General features: G+C 40.5%; 1 protein-coding gene across 4 annotated transcripts in view; it reads right to left on the minus strand.

Moving 5' to 3' along the window:
- The window catches only part of FHIT (fragile histidine triad diadenosine triphosphatase), a 292,737-nt gene that overhangs the window by 170,965 nt on the left and 95,551 nt on the right, over nt 1–26,221 (minus strand). For all 4 annotated transcript variants that reach the window (XM_032868459.1, XM_032868460.1, XM_032868456.1 and 1 more), the window contains one exon: nt 17,405–17,473. In XM_032868459.1, the coding sequence (XP_032724350.1) occupies nt 17,405–17,473 (69 nt within the window). The remainder of the gene's footprint in view (nt 1–17,404; nt 17,474–26,221) is intronic.

Raw genomic sequence — 26,221 nt, forward strand, 5'->3', positions numbered from 1 at the left:
AGGGGGGAATGAGCTGGAAATGAACCAGATTTTCTAGCTGGGATTGTCCAGAAGGTGGATGCCAACAGTATAAATGGCTAGAAGAGGGAGATATTTTATGGGAGAAGGGGACGCATTTTCTTTTGAGATCCATTAAGTTTGAGCAATGCATCAGCTGAATTTAAATGTCTGGATCAACCTGTCCTAGAGTCTCCCAAGGAGTACGCCTTTTGTGAATGCATGCAGGATGAATGAGGTCACTGCATATAAAATGTTAATTGAAGTTGAAAAAATGAGAGCAGCTGTAAACAGATTTTCTTTTTAAAAAATCACCGTTTTCAACTACTTTGGAATCAACTGGCTCCATGATCCTTCAAAAATTTTGAATTTCAAACTATCTTTTTGATATTATACAGCCACAGCCTGAGTCATCTAGCACTTAAAAAATAATCATGTAGGGGCACCTGGGTGGCTTGGTTGGTTAAGTGGCTGCCTTCGGCTCGGGTCATGATCCCAGAGCCCTAGGATCAAGTCCCGCATTGGGCCCCCAACTCCATGGGGAGTCTGCTTCTACCTCTGACCTCTCCTCTCATGCTCTCTCTCTCCAATAAATAAAAATAAAAAAAAATAATCATGTAGAACATATTAGAGAATAGAAAAACCGAATATGTAACTTCCTCCACTGACAGAAGGACAAAAAAATTCCTATTTTTACAACTTATTTAAAGACTACTTAACACTTCAAAAAGATTTATGATCGGTAAATTTCAAGATAATTGTTTTCTGTAATTTGGTGTTACATAATCATTGAACATCAGAAATCAAGTCAATTAACAAATAAAAGTGCAAGTCCTAATCCTTTGAGGAAAATTGTATGTCCTGTTTTTTAGAAAGCTACTACCTGACTCTGGGACTGGACTTTTAATTAAAGGAAAGCTGAGAGAGTCAGCCATCAGATGTGTGCAATTATGGGCTCCCCGATGAAGGTCACTGCCGTAGGTCCAGTGAATATTTCCTTTTCAAAAGACACTCTCCTCCTCCTTCCATATTCTGACATTTGCTCTATAAGAGAATAACTCAACAGTCAAATGCTCTCACATAGAGACAGCTGGGTCTTGAGTGGACACAGTGAGCCTCAAGGATGTGAACACAAATCCTTGATTATGTATGACCATGTATATCCCTGTGTACATACATGCATATGTGTGTATAAAACTTCTTGCACAAAATCATTTTTTCTAATTTCCTAGATTTTTAAAAAGATTTCTTTTAAATGAATAACAAAGAGTGAATGAACACATGGGAGGGAGGGGCAGGGGGAGACAGAAACTTCAGCAGACTCCACACTGCCTGATGCAGGGCTCAATCCCATGAGCCTGAGATCATGACCAGAACCAAAACCAAGAGCTGAACACTCAATTGACTGAGCAACCCAGAAGCCCCTAATTTCCTAGATGTTGAGAACATTTTTCTCTACTTCAAGCTGGGTATTCTTAACCCAGGATTAAAAAAAAAAAATTGTAAATGAAATGTAAATCTTTACAATGTCTGTGCAAATATTTAGAATTTGTCCTAGCTAGGGAGTTTCCGGCTTTCCTCAGGACTCTCAAAGGGGTCTGTAACCCAAAATAGATCTAGAACCACAGCATGAACCATGAGAGTCTATGGACTCTGGGAAATAAACTGAGGGTTTTAGAAAGGAGGAGGATGGGAGGATGGGTGAGCCCAGTGATGGGTATTAAGGAGGGCATGTATTGCATGGAGCACTGGGTGTTATACATAAACAATGAATTATGGAACACTACATCAAAAACCAATGATGTACTGCATAGTGACTAATATAACATAATAATAGTAATTTAAAAAGAGAAGCCCAGCATGGAGGATCCCTAAAAATTAAAGACAGGGAAAATTTATTTAGTGAATCTTCATGAGATGAAGAGCCAAATTCACAGTGCTTCTCAGGACTCAGTTCCCAGAGGCCCCAGTCAGTCAGTGCTGGAATCCTACTGTGTCTCAATTGTCTGCATGACTTCCCCTCCCTGTTATTTTTATATCCAGCTAATTATTTCCTTAATATTTCCATAAAATAAAATTCCTAAAGTGATAGAATCCACCTTTTCATAGTCTTCCCTTTCTAAAGGGACTATTGTTGTCACTTTGAAGACTGTAAATAGCATTCACCGTGGTATTTAATTTTAAGTTTGTGCCAACATTTAGTGGAAATATCTAAGTTTTGAAAATAGTAGGGAGCTCACATTTCATCTGGTGTGTTTTCATTTTATCTCCCCTTCTCGGTGAATTTTAAAAGTCAACTGCAGTGTCAATATCCTTTCTGCTATGCTAATGTGGCCTCCATGCAGAAATCAAAGGGAGGGAGTCCTCAGGGTAAGTGGTTCTTTTCAATTGAACTAGTTAGTGTCATAGAATCACAAAGTATCAGAGCTGAATGTGTGCTTAGAGGTGACCGAGATGAGATGAATGCCTCTCAGTTTGAGGAAAGGGAAACTGAGCCCCAGACGCAGGGAAATGACCAAGGTCTCATTAGCAATAGAGCCAGGACATGTAGAGAAGGAAGGTGGTCACTTCCCTGAACCTGGAATACCCTTCATCATAGTGGACTGCCCCATGGGACTCAGTGGTTTCTGCTGTGTGGTTACTGTTGCTCATTTCTTATCCACATAAGGCAGGCTACTTTCAAAGTAATCACCGGTGTGCCGTTTCCCTCTAGATTCTCTCTTCTGGCTAACTGGAAGTATAACTACTGCTTAGCACTAGTCTCCTGCACTCACCAACATGACTTCTAAGTGCAAAAGGCACTGCCCAGTGTGAGAGAGAAATGATTCATGCAGGGATAAGGAGCCTGCATAGCTCTACCTGCCCATCCCTCGACTTGAAAAAAAGATTTTTCAAACTGGAGAAGAGACAGAACTTAAGAGAGAGAAAGCAACTGAGAGACAGAGAGACAGAATGAGAGAGAAAGCTCATGAGCACACCATAGGGCAATAGGCTCTTCCCTTGCCCTTCTTCCAAACTCCAGGCCAAATCCTGAGGTTTGAAGATAAATTAATTTGATATTCGTACTATAACAAATTTCCACAAACTTGGTGGCTTTAAAAAACACGGGTTTACTATCTTATAGTTCTGGAAGTCAGAGGTCCAAGGCAGGTCTCAACAGGCAAAAATCAAGAGGTCAGCAGGTCTGCATTCTTTTCTGGGAGGCCAAGGGGAAAAATCTGTTTTCTTACCTTTTCCATCTTCTAGATATCAGTTGCATTCCTTGATTCATAGCCCACTTTGACCTTTGAAGCCAGCGATGACCGATTGAGTCTTTCTCTGGATGCATCACTTTGACACTGACTCTTCTGCCTCCCCTGTCCACATGTAAGGACTCTTGTGATTACACTGGGTCTACTCAGGAGAATTCAGGATAAACTTCCTCTTTTGAAACCAGCTAGTAGCCACTTTAATTCTATCTACTACCTCAATTCTTTGCCACGTAACATGTTTACAGATTCTGGAGATTAAGCCATGGACACCCTTAGGAGGCAGTCATTCTGCCTTCCACAAGTGACTTGCCGGAAACCTCCCCTTTGGGTTGGGAATCCAAGACAGAGTGTACCTGCACTCTGCTCTTCTCATCAACAACTCTGGTAGCACATTTCTATGCAAAGAAAATGATGAAGTGTTGTATCAACAACATGAGTGTCTACCAGGGAGTCCCAAATCTCCTGCAGGTCTCAGGAAAGCATGGAAGAAAAGAACTATTCTGTGCCCATGAGAAGAATGCTGAAAAGGTGGCAAAGGGCACAGAGTCAGTGCTCTTCATGTGCTGTATGCAGAGGCTTTTTCAGGACCATGGACACCTCAGGGAGGCAGGAGACCATGATCACTAACCCTCAGTGGATAACTGCCCTGTTTATGTGTATCGGCATGGACCAAGGATACACCCAAGGACCAGGAAAGGCAAATTACTTAGACACCAGACGCCAAAGAAATAACAGCCAAGAATTGCATAACCCCTGCCCTCCCCAAATGACATGTGGCTGACAGTAGTCCCAGAGAGCAGAATGCTGAACTGAGAGGCTGTAAACCAGAATAGGGCTGAATTATAGATCTGAACTCACTGAGACGGCACTGAATTTGCTGAGCAAAACCTGGCCCTGGGCTGATGAAATGGTCTGCTCTCAGGACCACAAATTAAACCCAAATTTGGGATTAAAGTGTATTTCATTCTTGTATAGTCAAGTTGGTAACTGTGAAATTAATTATGGACCACTCACGGACCTCAGAAATGGTAGGAGATGACTTGGCGAAGGAGAAGAAACCTGAGACAAGACAAAGTGACTAGGGAGCATGAGATTTCGGAGCGTTATATCTAATGTATCCTTTCCTACAACTCTCTGGGCAAAAACTCAGGGAAATGTGATCCTAAACAGTATTTTTTACTAACAAAGGCCCTTTCTCTGGGTATTGCTGCTCAAGCGATCAGTCACATACAAGCATCTCTCATGAAGGATTCACCAAAATTTGAGTCTCTTTCACCAGCCAGCCCCCCCATAACTGTTGGTCTTTGTCAATGAGTCTAAAAGAACACAAAGTCTGCTTATAAAAAAACTACCCGTAATATTTTATTTAAGTTACAGAATTTTGAACATTCACTATATAAAGTTTGGGAAAAATGCCAAAGGGTATGAAGAAAGAAACAGAACAGAGCTACGATTCTGTTACCCAGCCACAATACCTTTTAATTACCAGAAGTATATGTTTCCATTCTATTCTTGATTTACATGCCACTATTTTCATTCAATATTATAATCTCAATGTTTTACATCATCAAAATTATTTTAAAGCACTCATCCATATATGTGAAAGCATGGATTTTTTAAAATGAAATAGGTCAGTTATATAAGTTTTATAGACACACACTCTGAGGTAATTTGGAAACTATGATACGGATAACAGTATTTTTGAGCCTACAGTGGAGTAAGAGAGAAATATCTATTATTTTCTTGGCAGGGTATTGACACAATTCCATAATATGAAGGTGCATGAGGATTATTCTATCTTGGATTGATTTATCTTAGAGAGTGCTGGTGGGGCTCTCGGGTCTCAGGGGCCAATTTTCAAACTAATTACAGGTAGATTCCAGAAATGAGTACAAGAGCTGGGCTTTGTGATTGGATTCTGGAGTTAACAACAAAGTCCCACATACCTCTAGACTAAGGTCTGATATTCCAGCTTCAAAATCCTGCTCTTTTCCCATCAGGCTTTGTTAGTCTATAAAATACTTTGTCATCTCTGGGAAGGGAACAATGTGAATTACTTTGTTACAATGAAGGTACAGGTTCTTTCCTGAGGGGAGATTTTGACAGGAAGGAAGTTAGTACCCCAAAAACTAACAGAGGAATTTGAAGCTGATAAAGAAAAGCCACAGAGCTAAGAAATGAGAGAGCTAGTCTCTGAATTCAGAGGGTCAGGGGAGTAACAGATTCAGTTCAGCAAACGTTTTTCAAGAACCTACTCCATCAGGTAGCAGGATTTATCGGCTGTGAAGAGGTAGGGAAGACAAAGGTGATTAAAACACTTCTGGGAGTTCACAGAGGCAATGGAGTGAAAGAGAAATGAGCAGTATGAATCCTCTCTCTGCTTTTTACTCTCTGTGTGTGTGTGTGTGACCTTGAAAATGTTACTAGGTTTCTCTGTGCCTCAGTTTTCCTATTCTAGAAAGTAAATGTACTCTGTACATTACATTTACAGTAAATGTACTGCCCTACCCTGTACTTTATTGGATGCAAGACCTCATCAGCATGCTGAAGTCATAACCAGACCATAATTCCCCTCTGCATTTGAGAATATCGTCCCTAACTTTTTCCTCAATAAGTTGAATTCAGCTATATATCAGATCACTAATAAATAAAATCCCCCAAGCTCCTCATGCTCTTGATTTCGAGATGAAACCTGAACAAAGAAACTACACCAGTGCCCCAGGGAAGGAAGGTAAATGGTAGACCCATCATGTGGATGGAAAAGGGCTTAAGAAAACAAGTATGATTGCTTATTTCAGATAGCTAAAAATAAAGTCAGCTTCAGTCTTCATAACAACTAATGTGGCCAAGATTACTGAAGAACCCAGTTGAAGGTTCATACATGGATCTGACCCAACTGTGCACATTCCTTTTCAAAATCTCTGAAGAGTTATCTAAAAAGAACCAAAATTCTTTTAAAGGAAAAAGATAGTGCAGAAACAAGGTTTCATTTCAGGGAAAAGGGAATATTCTATAAGTTCCTTAGTTACAGTTAATATAAGAAGGATTTCCAACAGGTACTGGTACAGCTGGCCTAGAAGATATTTATGGTCCACTGAGAGTTGTAAGCAAGGACTGTTTCTTTTTGAGGAAGAAAAAAGCAGCAATTTCCTTTTAAATATTTTAGTTTGTTATCATGACATGAATACACTATAAGGCATGCAAAAGTATTTAAGAGGTTCAGTGCACAAAACCAGATCAGAAAGGATGACCTTGGGAATTGTAGAAGCTTGGCTAGAGTGTGTTGATGACTTTCTTGTGTTTAAAAAAAAAAAAAACAAAACAAACTATAAATAGGAGTTATAATAAAGTATCTAGCTGGGGACTAGTGGGTCATATGTGAAAAGCAGAGAACATATCTAACTTTGGAAAATGCCAATTTCCTACACTCTAAGTCTTATTTGCTTAATTAGCAGTGGTGGATCCAGGACCTATGGGTTTCTTGGAAATCTAGGATATATGTGTGTGAGCGAATGTCTCTAAGGCCAAACAGAGACCTTGAAACTGTCCGAGATTTAGCACTGGAGGTCATATTATCTAGAGAAATCACTCATCTCACTATCTTTGAGTTTTCCATAAAAATGAAGGATAATATTTGCCTCAGACCAAAGGTTTTGTAGTCAGATGGACTGTGGCATAAACAAGCTTTGTCATGAACTAGTTATAATGTCTTGAGACAAACACACACTTGCTGGGAGGTGTAGCTTCAGCTGAATGGTATTAATGATATCGACCTCACAGGTTTAAGAAAATTCAAGAAATGTATGTACAGAACCTAACACAGAGTCCAGCCCATTGTGGACTCTCAGTAAATGACAATAATATTTTTATTCTATTAGTCATTTTCATTAGTTCTCTCTCTAGGAAACAAAATTAAGAACTGTTTATTACTACTCACCTATTATTTAATCCCAGCAGCAAATCTCCCCCGCCCCTCATTTCAAATACTGGAAACATAAAAGATACTGAGATTTAAATAGCAAGTTCAACATTAAAGAAGTTGTAATAAACCACCGTACTGACCCAGTGCACAGAATTTAGACCTATGTAGGTATAGGAACCTATTCTAGATTTTCTTGACTAGAAAGAAAATCTGGCATCTCTCAACGTGGCTCCTGTAAACCTGGGGGTCATAATAATCTCCAAAACAGCTGCTTGCCAGTAAGGTAAAGCAATCTGAAAGTCTTGGAATAAAATTGTAAATCAAAATTTCTTCTTTCCAGAAGAGATTCTGTCAATGGAAACGTTTGTAGGTCTGGACAGTGTGGGCTACACACTTGTAGTGACTTAAAAGTTTAATGTGGTCACAAATTATTGAGCTGCTGTTTCTCTGAAGGCTGTTGGCCCAAGATGGGCATGATAATGGTAATGACACTATACCTTTATGATCTCCCCTTGATGGGTCTGTTGGATTTGGAATACCTCCTGGGTCTCCAGAGAAGGGGTCCTCTGGACAGTAACCTAGTTCAGCTTCCAACTTCTCACTCTTTATAATACTTTATAACACTAACTCTTTATAATTCTCTCTGATAATAATATGATAGTAATAATAGTGTTAATAATTACACAAATAACAGCTAACATTTATTAAGCATTAACACTGCATCAGGCATTGTTCAAGGGCTTTATATGCAGTAATTTATTTTATTCTTCCAGCAGCCCCATCATAATCCCCATTTTACAGATGAGGAAATTGAGGCATGAAGCAACCAGTCTGGATCTGGAGGGCCAACCTTAAGTCCTGATATTGCCATAAAAGTACATTTAATGGGGGGGGGGGGGCAACTGGCTCAGCTGGCTCAGTTGGTAGAGCATGTGACTCCTGATCTTGGGCTCATGAGTTCAAGCCCTACTTTGGGTGGAGATTACTAAAATAAATAAAACTTTTTTTAAAAGATTTTTATTTATTTATTTGACAGACAGAGATCATAAGTAGGCAGAGAAGCAGGCAGAGAGAGAGGAGGAACCAGGCTCCCTGCTGAGCAGACAGCCCGATGCAGGCTCTGGGACTCTGGGATCATGCCCTGAGCTGAAGGCAGAGGCCTCAACCCACTGAGCTACCCAGGTGCCCCTAAAACTTTTTTTAAAAAGTACACTTAATGGGTTTCTTTTCAAAACTGTAAGAAAGTTTGGCCACCTGAATAATGGTTGATTATGCTACTCATAGAGGAGCAATGGTCCAAAGAAACAATGATCAAAACAGTGGCTCATCTATCCTCCAAAATTCATGGATTATCTTGTCAACCCCTGGTGAAATTAGTAGAAGAAAGATAAATTAGAAGAAAAATGAAAGTAGACTGTGTAGAGGAATCTAACTGGTCATCTCTGAGGTCATTTCATTGTTAAACTTACACAAAGCATTTGATTAAGGATGATAGGCCCTAACTCAACTATTTGATGACATATGTCTTATGTTATCTTATGGTTTTAAGAACCAGGAAAAATAAATTATCATCTGGATATGGAAAGGTGGGGTGAAAAAATTATGAGGTTTTGCATTAAAATTACACTTTATGAAAACTAATGAAGTTGTTTGGATTTAATCAAGCCTGAAATTGTACTTTCCAATTTGTTAGCCACTAGCCATATGTAGCTAGTCTAAATTGAGATGTGCTTGAAATATGAAATACATATTGAATTTCAAGGACTTATACAAAAAGAGGATGCAAATATCTCATTAATAATGCTTTGTATTGGGGCACCTGGGTGGCTCAGTTGGTTAAGCGTCCAACTCTTGGTTCTGGCTCAGGTCATGATCTCAACTGTGATCCTTGACTGTGAGATCGAGCCCTGAGTCAGACTCCAGGCCCAGCATGCTTAAAATTCTCTCTCTCTCCTACTCTCTCTCTCTTAAAAAAGTATATATTTTGTATCAATTACATGATTAAATGATAATCTTTTGGTTATACTGGGTTAAAAAAGATATCACTAAATTATTTTCACTGATTTCTTTTTGCTTGTTTTAACGTGGCTAATGAAACATTTTTAAATTCATGTGTAACTCACATTAAATTCTGTTGTGCAATGCTGCTCTAACACACAATATGGGAAGTGCAAAATGGAACATTGTGAGAGATATCACCTGACGGTGACATCAGTATAGCCATATTGTGGGTGACATCAGTATAGCCATATTGTGGGTCAATCCCTGAGCTGGGATTCCAAAGACAAGGCTATGCTTCTAGAGCCCTATGTGCCTTTTCTGATGCAGGTAACTTGGAGATCTACTCTTCTCCACTGGCATGTGACACAAGATAGATCCAAAGAATAGGTCCTGCTCAAAGCTAATGGGTATTAAGACTTATTCATAGAGTATTTTAATTAGGTATATCATTCTTTTGTCCAAAAAAAAAATGACAGTTGATAATTGAAAAGCAAAAAGAAAAAAAAATCAAGTGCTTTGGGGCTTAAAAATTTTATTCATCTTTATTCTTTCTTTTGCCCTTAATTCTTGTTTATTTGGCTTTTCGTCCTTAAAACAGAGATCAAGTCAAATGTTTAGGGAGTTTTTTCTTTGAGGTCATTATAATTTTTTTTTAAGTAGGCTCCATGCTAAGCATGGAGCCCAACATTGGGCTTGAACTCATGACTGTGAGATCAAGACCGGAGCTGAGATCAAGAGTTGGACTCTTTACTAAGCCATCCCAGGAGCCCTAAGGCCATTATAATTTATACTGGTAGAAAAGTGTCAATGCTTAATCATATTTCTTTCCTTCTTGCTGTACTTATTCACTTCTGCACATATTTTATTCCTCCAGTAATCCCTATTCTCTCAAAACTCTCAAGCAAAATAGATTTAGAAAAAATTCTTATGTGTGATATTGATAGTTTTCTTTAGCAGGTCACAGGCTCCTAAGTTACTGAATATTTTTGGACACTCTTATGAAGTGACTGTTATAGTTTTGTTAAGAGCCTTGAATATAAACTTAATTTTAAAATTGAAAAATACACAAATGGTCCAATCTTTATTTACTGATGTTAGTTGAGGTTTGATTGCAGTAGTCACTGTGTTACTAAAGACACAACTGCGACAGAAAGATCTCAGCAACGAAGACTTCTTAAAGCATCTTATCTAGCGTGATCTTATTGATTTCTGCTGGGATATGTCTGTTTGGAGACAGGATTCACTGAGGAAGGCAGAAAAGACTCTGGACAATAAAACTGTATTCAGAAAACATGGAACGGTCTTACTTTGGTATGATGGATAGAATGACATGTGACTAACTTTTTGCTGCTTATTGTTTATTAATATGCAATTGAACACATTCAAATGAGAGAGGAGAGCAGTTCTGAGAAGACTGGCATACGGTGGAAGTTGTCAAGGACTATTTCAAGAAAAATCATAGTGGTGTCATCCTTTGCCTTGAGGTACATCCTATAGATACCTGTCCTTCTCATCACCAGCCAGTCTTCTGCCTTCCTTGAGTGTTTTTCCTTTTGTATCCAGTGACTGCAGGATTATCCCTGGAGGTCCCCAGCCCACCATTATAACCCCGAATGCTTCTCAATATTTCACATGCATAGAGTCAAAAGTAATTAACCTGACTTGTATACTCCCTGAATTCTTATTTCTACCAGGAAAAATGGGCAGAAATAATTTTTAACCAGGTAAATGCTTCTTTGCTAACCTTGTGTTCCTCTCTCCAAGTGACAGAGACATCTGAGTAATAATCTGAGATAGGAAAAGGTAAACCAGATGTCTACCCAATTCTCTTATACTTAAAACAGGTAAGCAAAGAATATTCAGAGATCCACACAGGGAGAATTTGATGTCAAAGATAATTAAATTACCACTAACTATATATTTTTTGTTGGTTATAGCACATCCAGATTCTTTGAGGTAGAAGTTCTCATAACATTGTAATAACTTTGTATGGGGACATGATAATTACACTGCCTATGGCAAGCATTTCATAATGTATATGAGTTTTAAGTTACTAGGTTATACAACTAAAACTAATGTAATATTATATGTTAACTATGCTGCAATTAAAATTCTTTTAAGAAAAACTTGAAAGTTCTCATGAATTTAGAAGAACCCACAGTTTGTTTTATTATTTGTAAGCTTTTTAAAAAATTAATTTTGTGTGTGCGTGTGTTCCAAAATTCATTGTTTATGCACCTCACCCAGTGCTCCATGCAATATGTGTCCTCTTTAATACTCACCACCAGGCTCACCCAACCCCGAACCCCCTCCCCTCCAAAACCCTGAGTTTGTTTCTCAGAGTCCACAGTCTCTCATGGTTTGTCTCCCCCTCCAATTTCCCCCAACTCCCTTCTCCTCCCCATTTCCCAATGTCCTCCATGTTAGTTTCTGTTTTATTCTTAACAAGAGGTAACCAAGTTTTCATTCCAAAATTCTCAAACAGTAAAAAATGCATTACTCAGTATGAAGACATCATTGAACTCAAAAGCGGGGGGAAGCTAATTAACTGTCTCATTGAAACATTCCTTCCCTTTTGGAGTCAACTGGGGACCCATGGACTTTGAGCCCATTGTCAAATGGTGTGTGAAAGAGATCCAAGTTCAACAATAAATATTATCAGCAATATAATAGTTTTCTCCAGCCCTCAGGGCCAAATGACCTGCATTTTAGCAAATTGATTTTGTTCATGCATTGTGTTAAACCAAGCAATTGTTTCCCATGACATGCTTGAACCCACAGTTGCTCTGTCTATGAAATTCATGGTTGAATTGTCCAATTGCTGATTGCTATTCCCATTTGCTTTAATAATAGTCACTTCCTTCGTCAGTAATGGGTTTTATATACAGTGCACAATCACAACCATTCAATGTCACCCATAAACATTTGATGAATTGTCTAATACAGTTATGAGACTTGCTTATTTGGGACACAGCTAGATTAAGCCTGAGTTAATGAGATAATGTACCATGGCATTAGGCAATGGGTGTTTCCCTCCCCCACATTAGCTGTATGTTCTCTTTTAACCAAGGACCCATTTATGTCATTATCATAATCTTCATCAACTTGTCAAGATAATGGAGGGCCCACTGAGTTCAGAGAAGGCCTCACATAATTCATGGAAGTTTAAAGAACATGGATAAAGAAAGGGTTTGGGAACAATGGACAAATAAGATCTTCATGGAAAACATTACTGAAAGGGCTTTATAAGAGATTTTTCCTTGAAAAGGGTGGAGTGTAAACTCATTTTTGAGGGAGAAAAAGGAGACTCACTCTCTGAAATGAGGAAGATAAATTAGTGATCAAAATGCACAAAGACACATCCAGGACAGAAAGCTCGAGGAAGAGCTGATAAAGATAACCTCAGATAGGACAATCCAGATTGAAATGAAAGGAAGAGAATTCTGGAGGCTGCTTTCGGCAAATCCCACATCTGTATTTGTTGCAGACACGTGAGTCTAGATTTTGGGGGAGGCAAGTGACTTATCAATGTTGACACGTGCCTCCCAGACTTCCTTAGCAATCAGACAAGGTTTATAATTACTTTGCCGTCCTTCTGACATGCGGCGATCTGGAACTGTGTGCACACGGATTTCTGACCAGCAGATTCTGTTCCATAAATTCTCCATTAAATTAGCCTCAGATGGCTGACATCACCATGTCAGAATCTCACCCAATGTAGCTCCAAGTTAATAAACTGAACCCCTGAAAAGCAAGATGTTCTCTCCCTTTAAATTATGTTAGAACTAGTAGGGAATGTCAAGTTCTTCTAGTTCAATGCCTCATTCCCTCATGTACTCATTCATTCAACAAATATTTCTTGGAGACCTCCTCTGCCCGATTAGGTCCCTGTTCCCAAGACTCTACAGCATAGTTGGGAACACAGGCATTGATTACTAAGCTAAAAAATTATTTCAAGCGTGGTCAGTATTAAGAAGGAAATAAATATAGTAATATGATAGAATTATTGTGGAGAAGATAAGAGATTAGTTATCTCAGATGGGCTGGGGGAATCCATGAAAAGAACCCTTCAAGGAGCTGATATTTGAGCTGAGATGTGGATGAAGACAGGAAGCCAGTGGAGGTTACAAGCAAAGGAAACATGAGTGCCAAGGCCCTGAGGTGGGAACAAGAATAATGTACTTGACAAAAGCAAGCAGTGAGGGAGAATGAAATTAAAAAGAACTGGAGAGGTAGGCAGGGTATACTGAAGTTAAAGAACTTACCTAGGGCCATAGTGCTATATGTAAGGAACCAAGGAGGTAAAATGGAAGTTACAGGGAAGTGACATGCACAGTAGAGGAGACCAACAATCCTGTGGAGTAGTGACATTTGAGAAGTAGAGGGAAGAGGGGCAGTCCATGAAATAGAGATCTCAGACAAATGGCTTCAGTGGCCAGACGGGGATCATAAACATATGAGGCAAGCGTTGCTAAGAGACAGGGAGCTGGGGGAGATGTAGTGACCTGAAGAATGAGTAACATGCCCAACACCATTCAAACTCATTAAAAAATATTTTGCAGGAAAAATAAAATACACATGAGGAGGCAAGCTGAGCCTGTGGGCCAACCATATGCAAGAGTGAACTGGAGAAAAAGTAGGAAGCAGGTTGAGAATGAGAAAAATCAATAGAGCATGGTCACCCATACCTCAGAGGAAAACTACATTTATATTTCTATGAGCTACATAAAAAATTTTGTCCTATTAGGCAGCAACCCAAATGCTATTATTCTGATGACAACTACAACAACAACTCACACTAGTTGTTATAGAACTTGCCTAACCAAAAAATAAAGGTAATGATCCAATGGGCCAGATTGGAAAAGAGTGGAATCTTAGAACCAAGGGGTCCCTCCAAGGACTGGATGTAGAAGTCCTCCTGAGGAACCATGGCCATCTACTCTGTGCCTGCATGGATCTGGGAAAAGGAAGCCCCCACATACCCCCAATCACTCACACAAACACACGGCACTCTAAGTGTTTAGCAAGTTCTGTCAATTTGATCTATTGTTATGTTGAGCTGATATCTGGTTCCTTTTAGCCCCCAAACCCCAGATTTCTACCCCCTTCCCATCAAAGACACACAGATCATTTAATACTTTTCCCACCTACTGGCAAATATTTAGAAATAATGACTCTGTCACTGCCTTCCCCCTGCAAGTCCACCCTTCTCGAGACAAAATATCTCCACCTTCCACTACTCCCCAGATCACCATGTCCAGACTCTGCCATCCCAATCATCTTTCTGTGAACCTTCTCCAGTTTGTCACTCTCTCTCCTCAAACAGGGCCCAGGGAGAACCCCACATTCTTAGCCGATTTATAATCTGGCACTCCTTTACACATCATTTTCTGTTTCCACAGTAGAAGGAACACAATTGCTTTTTATGGAGCCCCCTCTCCTGTTGTCCCCGTTCCCAGTCCCCACCCTCGAAGCAAGTCTGTTTGCTGTATTTCATGGACAGATACATAATCTAGAATGAGTGCTCCCATCAGCATAAAGAATGCTGTCCCTCATCACTCCATCATTTCTGATTAAGATCACTCAGTCTAATGCACATTATGTCTTGTACCAATAATGCCTGTGCAATGCTTCATGTTTCTTGTGCCACTTTCTAGACATTATCTTATTACGTGCTGAAACTGGAAAAGTATATTTTTGCACAAAGAGGAAGATGAATCTGAGAATGAGTAGTGAAAGGCAGAGGGAAAATTGGAAATCTGACCCCTGAAAAGAGTGTTGAATGGAAGCATCCAATGTCCTGGCTTTGAATATAAATTCTGCCTTTACCCACCAACTGCTAGTCCTTTGAAAAACAAAATTAATGATCATAATAAGAATAGAACCACTACCTATTAATAAATGCCTAGTAGGTACCAATCCCCACAATGAGCTTTTAGGTACAGTATATCATATATTTCATGCAACGAGCTTTTGAAGGGTATTATCTCCATTTTTAAAGATAAAACACAGAGCTTTAATTCTTTGCCCTATGTCACAAAATTAGCAGGTAGCACTTGAATTTAAAACTAATTCTGCCTGTCTCTGAAGTTCAATCCCTTCATAGTTTTATACCATGATCTCCCTTAGTGGGTACTATCTATACTGCAGGACTTAGCAGTTAATTGAAAAAAAAAAAATAGAACTGTTATAGTAATTCCATCTCCTGCGATGCTTCTCCAAATAGGGAGAAGCAGGAACATGTGTTGCCTCATCTATGGGGCTAGAGATGCTGTGAGAGCATGCACACAAGGGCAAAAGAGTAAGGGAGGGGAGAAAGGGCACATGCCACCCTCAGCATTGGACATCGTGTCTCAGACTGGGCTGAAATGTAGCCCCACAGCTCCTGTCACAAGTGCATTTAGAATATAAATAAGATTTCAAGGTGACAGTTCAGCCTAAGAAAACAGTGTTTTCAAGCACTTTTAATAACACTTTAGCAGTATTCACTTGTATATAAATCATGTGCTAATTTATTCATTAAAATAGCCTGTACTTGGCAACATTTTATTAACCTTAGTTTATGTTAATAAGATCAGTACTCATATTTTTAAAAAAGGCATCTCTTTATAATTACTCCATAATTCTGATTTTCTTCCAACTTGAACTAAGCCCTTACTAACTCCAAGTCACATTCCACATCTAATGAAAACGAGTTCAAATTATATAATATTATAGGATAGAACTTTCAGAAAGTAGAAATTTGGGAGACTATTCCCAAATCTAGCCATGATCAGAATCTCCTGGGCACTTTCTTATGCTCCCATAATTACTGATTCCAATGTGCCCCCACAATCCACTGGGTCAGAATGTCTAGGGATGGGATCTCTGGGGAATGCAGATTTGTAGCAATTGGTCCAAAAGCCAGTACTTAGGAATTTAGGAATCAAAAGCCAATACTCTAGTTACTGGTGTAACTAGAAGGCTTTCACTCGGCACAGGCCTATTACAGTTCACAGGAGGCACAATATAGTGAGGGCTGTCCCAAAAGCATGATCACCAGTCACCTCTGAGGAACCAGTGAGTCCCAGAAAAATTAATTTAAAGTTTCATTATTAACTGATGACCTCTCATTCTTTATTTTTAGGGTATTGGTAGCCATTTTAATATCCAATTACTGCAAAGAAACACTACAAATACAAAAAAAGACACACTAATACAAAAAAAAAAAAAAAACCCACAACCCTACAAATATAAAACCAGGTGGAGATAATCATAGGGGTAGGGCCACATGATAAACAACCAAAATTAAAAAAAAAAAATGTACTTGAAGCATTGCTCTCCAGTGGTTAGAATAGTAGTGTCAAAAAGATGGCAGGACTGGTACCCCTTTCTTATGTGACACCTGTGGTAGAGACAGCTAATCAATCACAGCATTTGTCTTTGTTTCATCCAGAAACAGCCTCAAAACCCTTTCTAAGCAAGCACTGGGGGCACCTCTGCCATCTGATCATTTGGGGAACATATGTGCCCTTCCCTGTCTAGAATAGGTAGTTAAATTGAATCATCCATCTAGGATTTTACACCAGCATATCCATTAAGGTTATTTACCCCACATAGTGCACACAGACCCCCAAAATTTCCCAGGTAGAGGACCGTAGGAGCAGATCGCCTTTCTACTTCATCTCTATAAGTGGTTTCACATTTATATTTTTGAATGGAAATATCCAGAAATCAGTTCGCTGCTCAAATGTTTACGATACATGGGCAGCACTCCTATCATTCAAGCCAACTAGGTTCTGCTGATGATAATTCAAAGTTCCACTTTGAATAAATGCTATTAGGGGAGAGAAGCTGAGTTAAAATTAAATGGAGCATTTGACTAGAAAAATAATCTATGAGTTGGCTTGATTTCCATTGGTCAGCAGCACTGTAGATTTTCTCCTGTGGAGACTGGGCTGTATCTCCACACAATATTTAGTGTCCTTGGAAATGAGAGGGAGGAAATCACAAGGACACTTGGTTTCTGCCACATTTCATTTGAAAAAAAAAAAAAATCATTATAATTCATTTGTCTTTGGTTCCTGTCATGGACATTCTTGGCTCCTTGGCTTCTCCTGCCACTTCCCAAGTCATATTGGGCAGAATCCCACATAAGCCCATATATCCAGGGTGATACCTGGTTCATCAGCTTGATTTCCTCACACCGACAGCCCCTGTGATCACGCAATGAGATCAGAGAGAACAGACCCACCTCATCATAGATGCTGTCATTCCTTTGAAAGTCTCCAGCCTTCCTCGGAAGAACGTGGACATGAACATGCTGAAAATGAATGAGAGAGGAAAAAAATGAAATGTGATTATCTCCCCATATATTTCTAGACTTGACAGTGATGCTCCCATGAAGCCCAATTACTTCACATTGGTTCCTGCTAGATTATTTTCCAGAGGAGGAGAACGTTCACCTTCAGTAACTGTATCTGAAATCCATGGAGAACAGAGAGGCCTAAAACAAGGGAGAACGGTGTGGTGGCATGGATGAGAATTTGAGTGAAATGCCAGAACATTTTAGGGGGTCTGTGGAATTATTCATAGCTGTCAGTCTTGGCTATAGTTAGCCAGTGCTGTGAAGTGACAGGTGACCACAGTGACTCTGAAAGTGACAAGAAATGAGACTTGGCCAAGGGAAAATTGCGTGGGAGCAAATAAGGGACGGTAGCGAAGGGTGTGGGCCAAGTTACAGAATTAAGGTTTTTCAAGCAGAAATCATGTAAAAGTAATACAAATAGTTCTCCTTTATTAAACGTTGACTTATTGTGATAAGAAAGATCGATGCTTAGCACTGATCTGATGGACTGCTCTGAATAATCCCAGGAGGCAACTTCTACGCTGAGAACCCCCTTTACAGGTAAGGAAATCTACCCTCAGAAGTGGTCAAGGCCCCGCAGGAGGTTCAGTGTCTATACAGGAACCCAGGGCTTGTGGCTCTTGTCCCCACACACTTCATGAGCTTCGACGCTCCTTCAATGAGTTCCATCTATTAAACAGCCCATGTCTCCAGCCTATGAAAGCACCCAGGTAATAGACAGAGCTATGCTATTATGCAGAGATCGTGAATCAAGGCACACTGCATATCTAATTCAGTATATTCTTCAAGGCTAAACTGCCATTTGAAAGTTTTACTTTCCAAATAGCCTCTATTGTACCTCAGCTCAAGTTAAACCTCATTCCTGCCCTTGAGCTATGTTCCTGCGTTTATTACAAACCGTGGGGAGGAATGTGAAAATGAAAAGCCTAAAGGTAGAGAGGCAGACAAAGAATCAAACTTAGTCCCTGATCACACCCACCCCTTCTTGATTACGGAGATCAGTCTCTGAGCTTCCAGAGGGCCTCTGGAGAATGTGAGATTAAGTGTCCCTGTGGCTTCGCTGCACAAGAAAGGGAAAAATGATATGCTATTAAAGCAGAGGTAGGGACAAGGCGGTCCAAGGTGAATGAAGGCAGAGGAGCTTCCCATCAGCCCCTGAGTGCACAGTCCCCAAAGAAGGACATGTTTTTGCCAGAATATTCTCCAGTTGATGAAGGCAGTCATGGATTGCTCAGTAACTGGGACGAGTTACAAAGATTGTGTGAGTGTAGGGAGACAAGGGGAACAAATAAATGGGGAAACATAAATTTGCAAACTGCCCGTGGACCAAAGTCTTAGGAGAAAGCAATGGAGGATGTGCTTGGGCTGGATATGCCGAAAGACACAGGCTGTGTGACTTCAAGGTGAGACCAGAAAAATGTCACAGTTCAAGGCAAGAGCCCACCTGGGAAGGAGGCTTCCCTCGACCCTTGCTTCCCACACCTGAAACTCTCCTTCCTTCCTCTCATTCTTTCCCTTTTCTTTCTTCCTTTTATCCTTCCTTCCTTTCTACCCTGCTTCCTGCTTTTCTTCCTTTCTTCTATCCACCCACCCACCCACCCACCATCTTCCTTGTACGTGGAATAATCAGATATTCCACACCAGGGCTCTGCTGTCCAACTGCCTGCTGCCAACCCTGACCAACCACTTACTGGCCATGGCCCCTGCCTCAGAAGGGCCTGGATCTCTGTATCCGCAGCTGCATCAGGAATGGGAACAGTGTCTACCCCACATGGTCATTAAGAGGATTCAAAGCCGCTAAGCCTGTGCAAAGCATCATCAGCACTCAATACACGTAGCTACAGCACTATTATTCTTATTTTCTTTTTTTATTATCATTTTTTTCCCCTTCAGACCAAGTAGAGATCACCTCCAGGGACTGGATCCCATTCTAGTAAGGAAGAGATTTAAGAAGCTCCTGTAGTGGGGGTACAGTTCTAGTTTGTGGCTGCAGCTTCTTTCTATTGCTTTGACTGGTAGTTCTAAAAGTTGAGCGTGCATCTGGGCTTGGTGAGACACGGACCTCCCGGGCCCCCAAAATGTGCATTTCAAGCAAACTCCCAGGTGGTGCCAATGTCCTCTTTTTAGACTATCCATCTGGTTCCTGAGCTCTTTCCTGCTAAAAGTGACCAGAGGCACCAGGGTCACTCACTGTTTTGTCTGCCCAACTGGGTTATGGAAGACCTACTATTACTAAATGCTCCCTGGCTTCCTGCACTCTGTCACCCTCTGTGCCTTATCCTTAAGGATAGACTTGTTGTGGTACACTAATGAAGCAGTCCCGGCCATGGACTTAATATTATATTAGGGGAACCTCCAGAGTCCAGGCCCATCCTATGTCTCCTTTTCTTTACCTTGTCTGCCTGGGTTTAGTGTTCAGGGCTATCTCTATAAGCTCTGTTATCACCCAGTCCTGGAAATGTCATTCCTGATCACTGGTAGCCACTAAGATTTACTGTGACACTGATGACAACAAACAGCTCACCACATAGGTAATTCTCCCCAAGGGTCCAGACCTCAACCCTGCCTGATATCTTGATATAAATTCTTAAGTGACAGACTGATCACAAGATCCTGACAACACACTCGACTTCTCAGAGAAAGGAAATCATGATAAAGCCAGCTCACAACTTCACTATTGTGAACAAATACCATTACCATGGCCTTTCAATAGGATGGTATTCCAACAAAACAAATCAAACAAACAAAGCGCTATGAATGGCACACATGGGGATATTTGGACATAACCTGTCCTTAGTGAGTTCGTACGGAGCCTTGGTGATCACCTCTTACCTTTCTAAGTGGTAGCAAAACTTCTATTTAACAAAGCCCTCCCAAAATTTTACCAGGGTTTATTTTTTGCTAGAATTTAAATTTTGCTAGTGTTTCAAGCAGTATAGCTGCTTAAGTTAGAAGAATACTTCAGAAAAGCCATGACATACTCCACACCAAAAATGGTTTCATGGTCAAGTAAAATTTCACAAGGCTCATAAGCGTATTAAGGTATCAGACAAGAACCACATTGAATACACTTAATTAAGTATGTTCAATTAGCAACCGGGAAACTTATTTAATAATGGAGATCTTGGGTCCTTATTCATATAACATCTATTTATACTCTTCTAGTACAGTTATTCATGCAAAATTATTTATAACCAGGTACTACTCTAGGAACCAGTACCAAACAAGACAAAGTCCTTCCCCCCACAAACGTACATTCCAATAGGTAATGCAACATATACAAGTAAATAAATACACAATTTAACTGCAGGTAAAGATAAGTGTTAGGGAAAAATAAATAGTGGGCAGAGATAAAAATTCAGAATTGGGACACTTAAACATTTGAAGTTTGGGAAGGAAAAAAAAAAAGATTCAAGGATACAGTGAGGAAAGTCAGGGAAGGGTCAGTGCTAGAGTTGAGAGAGGAAGGAATTTCAAGAAGGAAGGAATAATCATCAGTGTCAATGTTGAAAACCTGAGTTGGTTTCAGTGAAATCAGGGTGATAAACACCTAACTGAAAACAGATTCAACATCATTAGTCAGTAGTGAAATACAAAGCAAAGCCACACTGAAAATATTGCCTTATATTCAACAGAATGGCAATTAGAGAGGAAAAAAAAAGCAAGACAATAACAAGTGTTGGCGAGACTATGGAGAATTAAAACCTTCCTACACGGTTGGCAGAAAGGTGAAAGAGTATTACTGCTTTGGAAAAGAGCTTGACACTTCCTCGAAGAGTTAAACAGAGTTTCCATGTAAACCCAGAATTCTACGCCTAAGCATGTGCCTAAGAGATAAGAAAACATATGTCCACACAAAAACTTGCACATGAATATTTATAGCAATATTATTCACAATAGCCAAATAGGGGAAGCAAACCAAATGTCCATCAAGTTGTGAATGCATCAATAAGACACGGTATAGCCAGACAATGGAACATGATTCAGCAATAAAAAGGAATGAAGAGGGGCGCCTTGGTGGCTCAGTGGGTTAAGCCGTTGCCTTCGGCTCAGGTCATGATCTCAGGGTCCTGGGATCGAGTCCCGCATCAGGCTCTCTGCTCAGCAGGGAGCCTGCTTCTCTCTTTCTCTCTCTCTCTCTCTCTCTGCCTGCCTCTCTGTCTACTTGTGCTCTCTCTGTCAAATAAATAAATCTTAAAAAAAAAAAAGGAATGAAGAACCGTTAAGTCAAAGAATTATGCTAAATGAATTATGCCACATGAAAGAAGCCAGGCATAAAAGGCCAGATATTGTCTGATTCCATTTGTGAAATGTCTAGAATAGGCAAATCCATACAGACAGGGAGTAAATTAGCATTTTCCACGGAAGAATGGGGAGTTACTGCTAATGGGCATGAGTTTCTTTTGGGGATGATGAACATATTCGGGAATTAGATAGTCGTGATGGTTGCACAACATTGTGAATATTCTAGAAAAATTTGGAACTATACACTTTGAAAGAGTGAATTTGATGGCATGTGAATTATATCTCAATAAAGCTATTATTAAAAAAAACAGATATGGATTAAGAGAGAGGGGAAGGTGAGGAAAGGGAGATAAATAAGCACAGACAACTTTCTAAGGAAAAGGAGTCCTGCAAAGAAATCAATGGTGATATGGGCGGTGGAGGACAGAAATCACTTTTGCAGAAATACTGGCTGAAGTTTCCTCAGCCTACTGGTTTCCACAATGATCATTGTTATCTTCAGTACCAGAAATTGCTGTTAGCATTTATTGAAGGCTCGCTTCCTGCCAGTCCTTAGGATGATTTACACCATTTCAATGAAGCCTTCTAATACTCCCAAAAGGTGACTAATAAATTCATTATCATTTCCAGGTGCAAAGTAGGCCCAATGAGGTTAAGCAACTTGCCCAAGCTCCTGCAAGAGAGTGACCAAGCACTGAAATCTGAACCCAAGTCTGTCGTGACACCATCTCTTAGGAGACCATACAGCTTCCCCCACATACACACTCCAAATTCAAGGACACCTCGTTGCTGCGGCTCCTTGATGCCTCTCTTAAGCTCTGTGATTTCTGAGTCATGTCTTTGACCACATCTGCAAGTCCTTTTGGGATCATGGGTTGGAACTGGCCTTTGCCTAGAAAATTCAATTCACTTGGAGCAGTGTTATCTCCTGAGCTCCATTTCTATCTTACTTCCTCCTAGTTAGAAGCCATGCCCGATATCAATACAGATGAACAAAGTTGTTCAATGACAAGTCTTCACTTCCCTCATTTATTAAACTGAAGTTCTTTCCATCAAGCAGGAGATCTACCTTTTCTCGGCCCCTGTGCTTCAGCACATTTTAGCTTCAAAAGCCCTGTTCTCTCTCAGTTTTCCTCCAAATGTGGGATCTCACTGAGTTTTAATATGCTGCCAACATTTTTGTAGCTCTGCCCCTTTTGTGCTACGGAGCTTCTCCTTCCCTTTTGAACACACCTACTTTACCTCATACTCACTTGAGGATGGTCGATGTTGTCACACTGGTGTCTTTTGCCCTTGCTGGAATACAGTGCGATTTCATTATAAGCAATACAGTCATGGCAAGGGGAAAGGGTGGGGAGGGCTAGAGGGAGAGAGCTGGGCTCCTCCACAAATAGTGTCCTGCAACCACCAGCTGCTGCCAGTTGAACCTCCTCACTCAGATCAATGAGTGACCTCAGAAGGCAAATCTGATTCTAAAGAATAACAAACACCACTGCAAATCACGGGCAGGGAATGACCCCTCCAGTATGTTCACACCCTGATCCCTGAACTTGTGAATACATTAGGTTCCATGGCAAGGGAGAAGTAGGTTGTAGAAAGATTAAGGTTGCTAACCAGTTGCTCTTAAAAGGGGAAGAGTGTGGACGATCTCAGATTATCCACCTGGGCCCAGGGTCCTTAAAGCGGAAGAGGGCGAACATCATCAAAATGTAAAACACTGGGCTTCAAAGGCTACCATCAAGAAACTTGAAGAGTCAACTCACAGAATGGGAGAACAGTTTTGTAGATCATATATCTGATAGGGCCCGGTACATAGGACATATGAACTATTACAACGTAAGAAAAGACAACCTTCCAGCTAAAAATAGGAGAAGTAGGGGCGCCTGGGTGGCTCAGTGGTTTAAAGCCTCTGCCTTCGGCTCAGGTCATGATCCCAGGGTCCTGGGATTGAGCCCCGCATCAGGTTCTCTGCTCAGCAGGGAGCCTGCTTCCTCCTCTCTCTCTCTCGCTGCCTGCTTCTCTGCCTACTTGTGATCTCTGTCTGTCAAATAAATAAATAAAATCTTTTTAAAAAAGAGTTAAAAAAATAAAATAAAAATAGGAGAAGTAGGAATAGGCATTTCTCCAAAGAAGATACATAAACGGCAATAAGCCCATGAGCAGAGTCTGCCGACCACCTCGTCTTAAGAACATCACCAAAGTCAGCCTCCTGCGTTTCCTTCTCTGTTTGCCTAGTAGAGGCAGATGAGAATACTTAGAATCAGCAGAAGTAGGACTGCCTAGCAAGAACCATGCTGCTAGTTAGGGCACCACAGCATTTACTGTCTACAGTGGAACTTCTGAGCGTGAAAGGAGGCACACTATTCACAACTACACTGGCCTGTTTATGACGACAGGCTTAACCCTGGACTATTCCAAATACACCCAGACGCATGTTTCACCCAAATGCTGGTTGTGTAGTTGGGAAGGACAGTGGTGTCACAAAGACAGCATGTAGACATCTCACCAAACTGCCTGAGAATCTCCGCTCCACCACTATGATCGATTTGGTGACCCGGGACAATTCACTGGTTCTCAGTAAGCCCCATTTCCTCCTCTAGAAAAATGGAGACAGTCACAGCTCTTATGTCTTTGTGTTTTGGATGTGCTAATGTGCCCTCAGCACTGTGCACAGTTACGAGCATATACTGTTCTCACAGATATGGTAGCTCCTGGTATAATTGACAATGACTTAAACGGATGGATGAATGGTGTGCTAGTACAACAGATGTCTAAGTAAAGCATTTGACTTATGAGAAAAAAAAGTAATTAAATGATGTGTCAGTGTTCTCTTTATAGAAAAGAAGCAGATTAATTTTAGGGGAATCTTCAAACGAGTGATGACATAGTCCACCTCTCTCGAGACACCGGGTCTTCAGACGGTTCAACTGACAGCTTCGGAATAACGGGGGATGTGTTTATTTCTCCTCTTTGATACCCAGATTATATAGGTAAGCTACTTACATAAGAAGCGGGGGGAGCCCAGAACTTCTTTTTTGAGACCAAAAAAAAAAAAAAATGTTCTATTTGGTGAAAACAGGATGTTTTGCCTTTTGGAAGTCAGGGAGGAGTAAGAGGCAGACATCGAAAATCTATTGTAATTTGAGAATTAGAATCTGTGGAAGAAGCTAAAGGAGTGAAAAACTAGAGGCAAGATAATGGGCAGGGAGACTGTGTTAATTCCTCCTGCCCAGATGTTTCTCTCCACATGGCAGCCTCTCTACCGCCATGCTTGCCTCTAATTCACTTAGTAAAGGAAAATGGAAGCCACTTGAAATGCAATTGTCTCTTGCTGTTCCTGTTTGGGCCTATTATACAAACAGTAGGGAGATTCCTCATTTCGTTCCGCTTACTGCGGTAGGATTAAAAAACAGAGGAGGAGGGGAGGTTCTTCCAACACCTGCTTTCTTAATGGATAGCGATTTCCTTGCCCCCAAAAGTGAGTGGTTTTTAAGCAAAGCGGTACATTCTCCTCAGCAATATTAGCATCTTATAGACGCATCATTAAGATAGGAATGGGGATGGAGCTAAGCAACAGCCCCCATTTCCCACTCTGGGTGAACGGCCCAGATGTCAGTCACCTTCGAGTTGTCTTCTCATTTGCAATCAGTGCATTGGTTTTACAAAGACAAATGATAGAAAAGTCCAGTTTGTCTTCCTGTGGGCCCTGTTTCAAATTGGTGAGCAATGGGTAAGGAAGTCATTCGACTTTTTATGTGCTCATTTTGTTCTGCGTTTCAGCAGAAGCAGTCTTTAAAATGAAGAAAACAGAAAATCATCTCCTGTGCCCCAGTACTTCACTACGACGATGAGCTACTCGGGTTTGCCATGCGGAAGATGGGGGGAAAATAGATGGGCAAAACAGACTCCTTGAACCTAGCTCATGTCTGTTCAGTTCTCTGAGCTTCTGCTCTTGTGAAGGAAAAATCGAAGAAGAGCCTTCCCATTATTTCTATGTTCTGCCCATTATTTCTATGTTCTGAGCTTAAAGCCAGGAGGGAAAGACACATGCCCAGGCTCTCAGAGGGCAGGGACACTTAATACAGCAACAGATTCCATCATCTTGCTTTTATTTGACTTGAGAAGACCTTAATTTTTAGAAAATTTGAAATTTAAAGCTGTCTGGTCGCTAAAAGCTCCTTTAAACTCTCATTGTGGTTTGGAGCCATATATCATCAAAGCCATGATGCTGAAATGATGTACTGTGCCCATATATCATGAGAGCACTGTCCTTCTCATGATGTATTATTCTAACTCACAATTGGCACACCATCATTGATGTATGGCTTGAAGACACAATTGTTAAGCCAAAAAACTCGATGGGGTCTCCACAAATTCTGGGAGGTTTTTTTGTTCTGTTTTGTTTTTTAACTGAAATGGCTTTTTATCTTCTACTTTTTTTCCTTAAAGTTTCTCAAC

Source organism: Lontra canadensis, unplaced genomic scaffold, assembly GCF_010015895.1.
Source record: "Lontra canadensis isolate GAN:19392208 unplaced genomic scaffold, GSC_riverotter_1.0 scaffold35, whole genome shotgun sequence".
NCBI lineage: Eukaryota > Metazoa > Chordata > Mammalia > Carnivora > Mustelidae > Lontra > Lontra canadensis.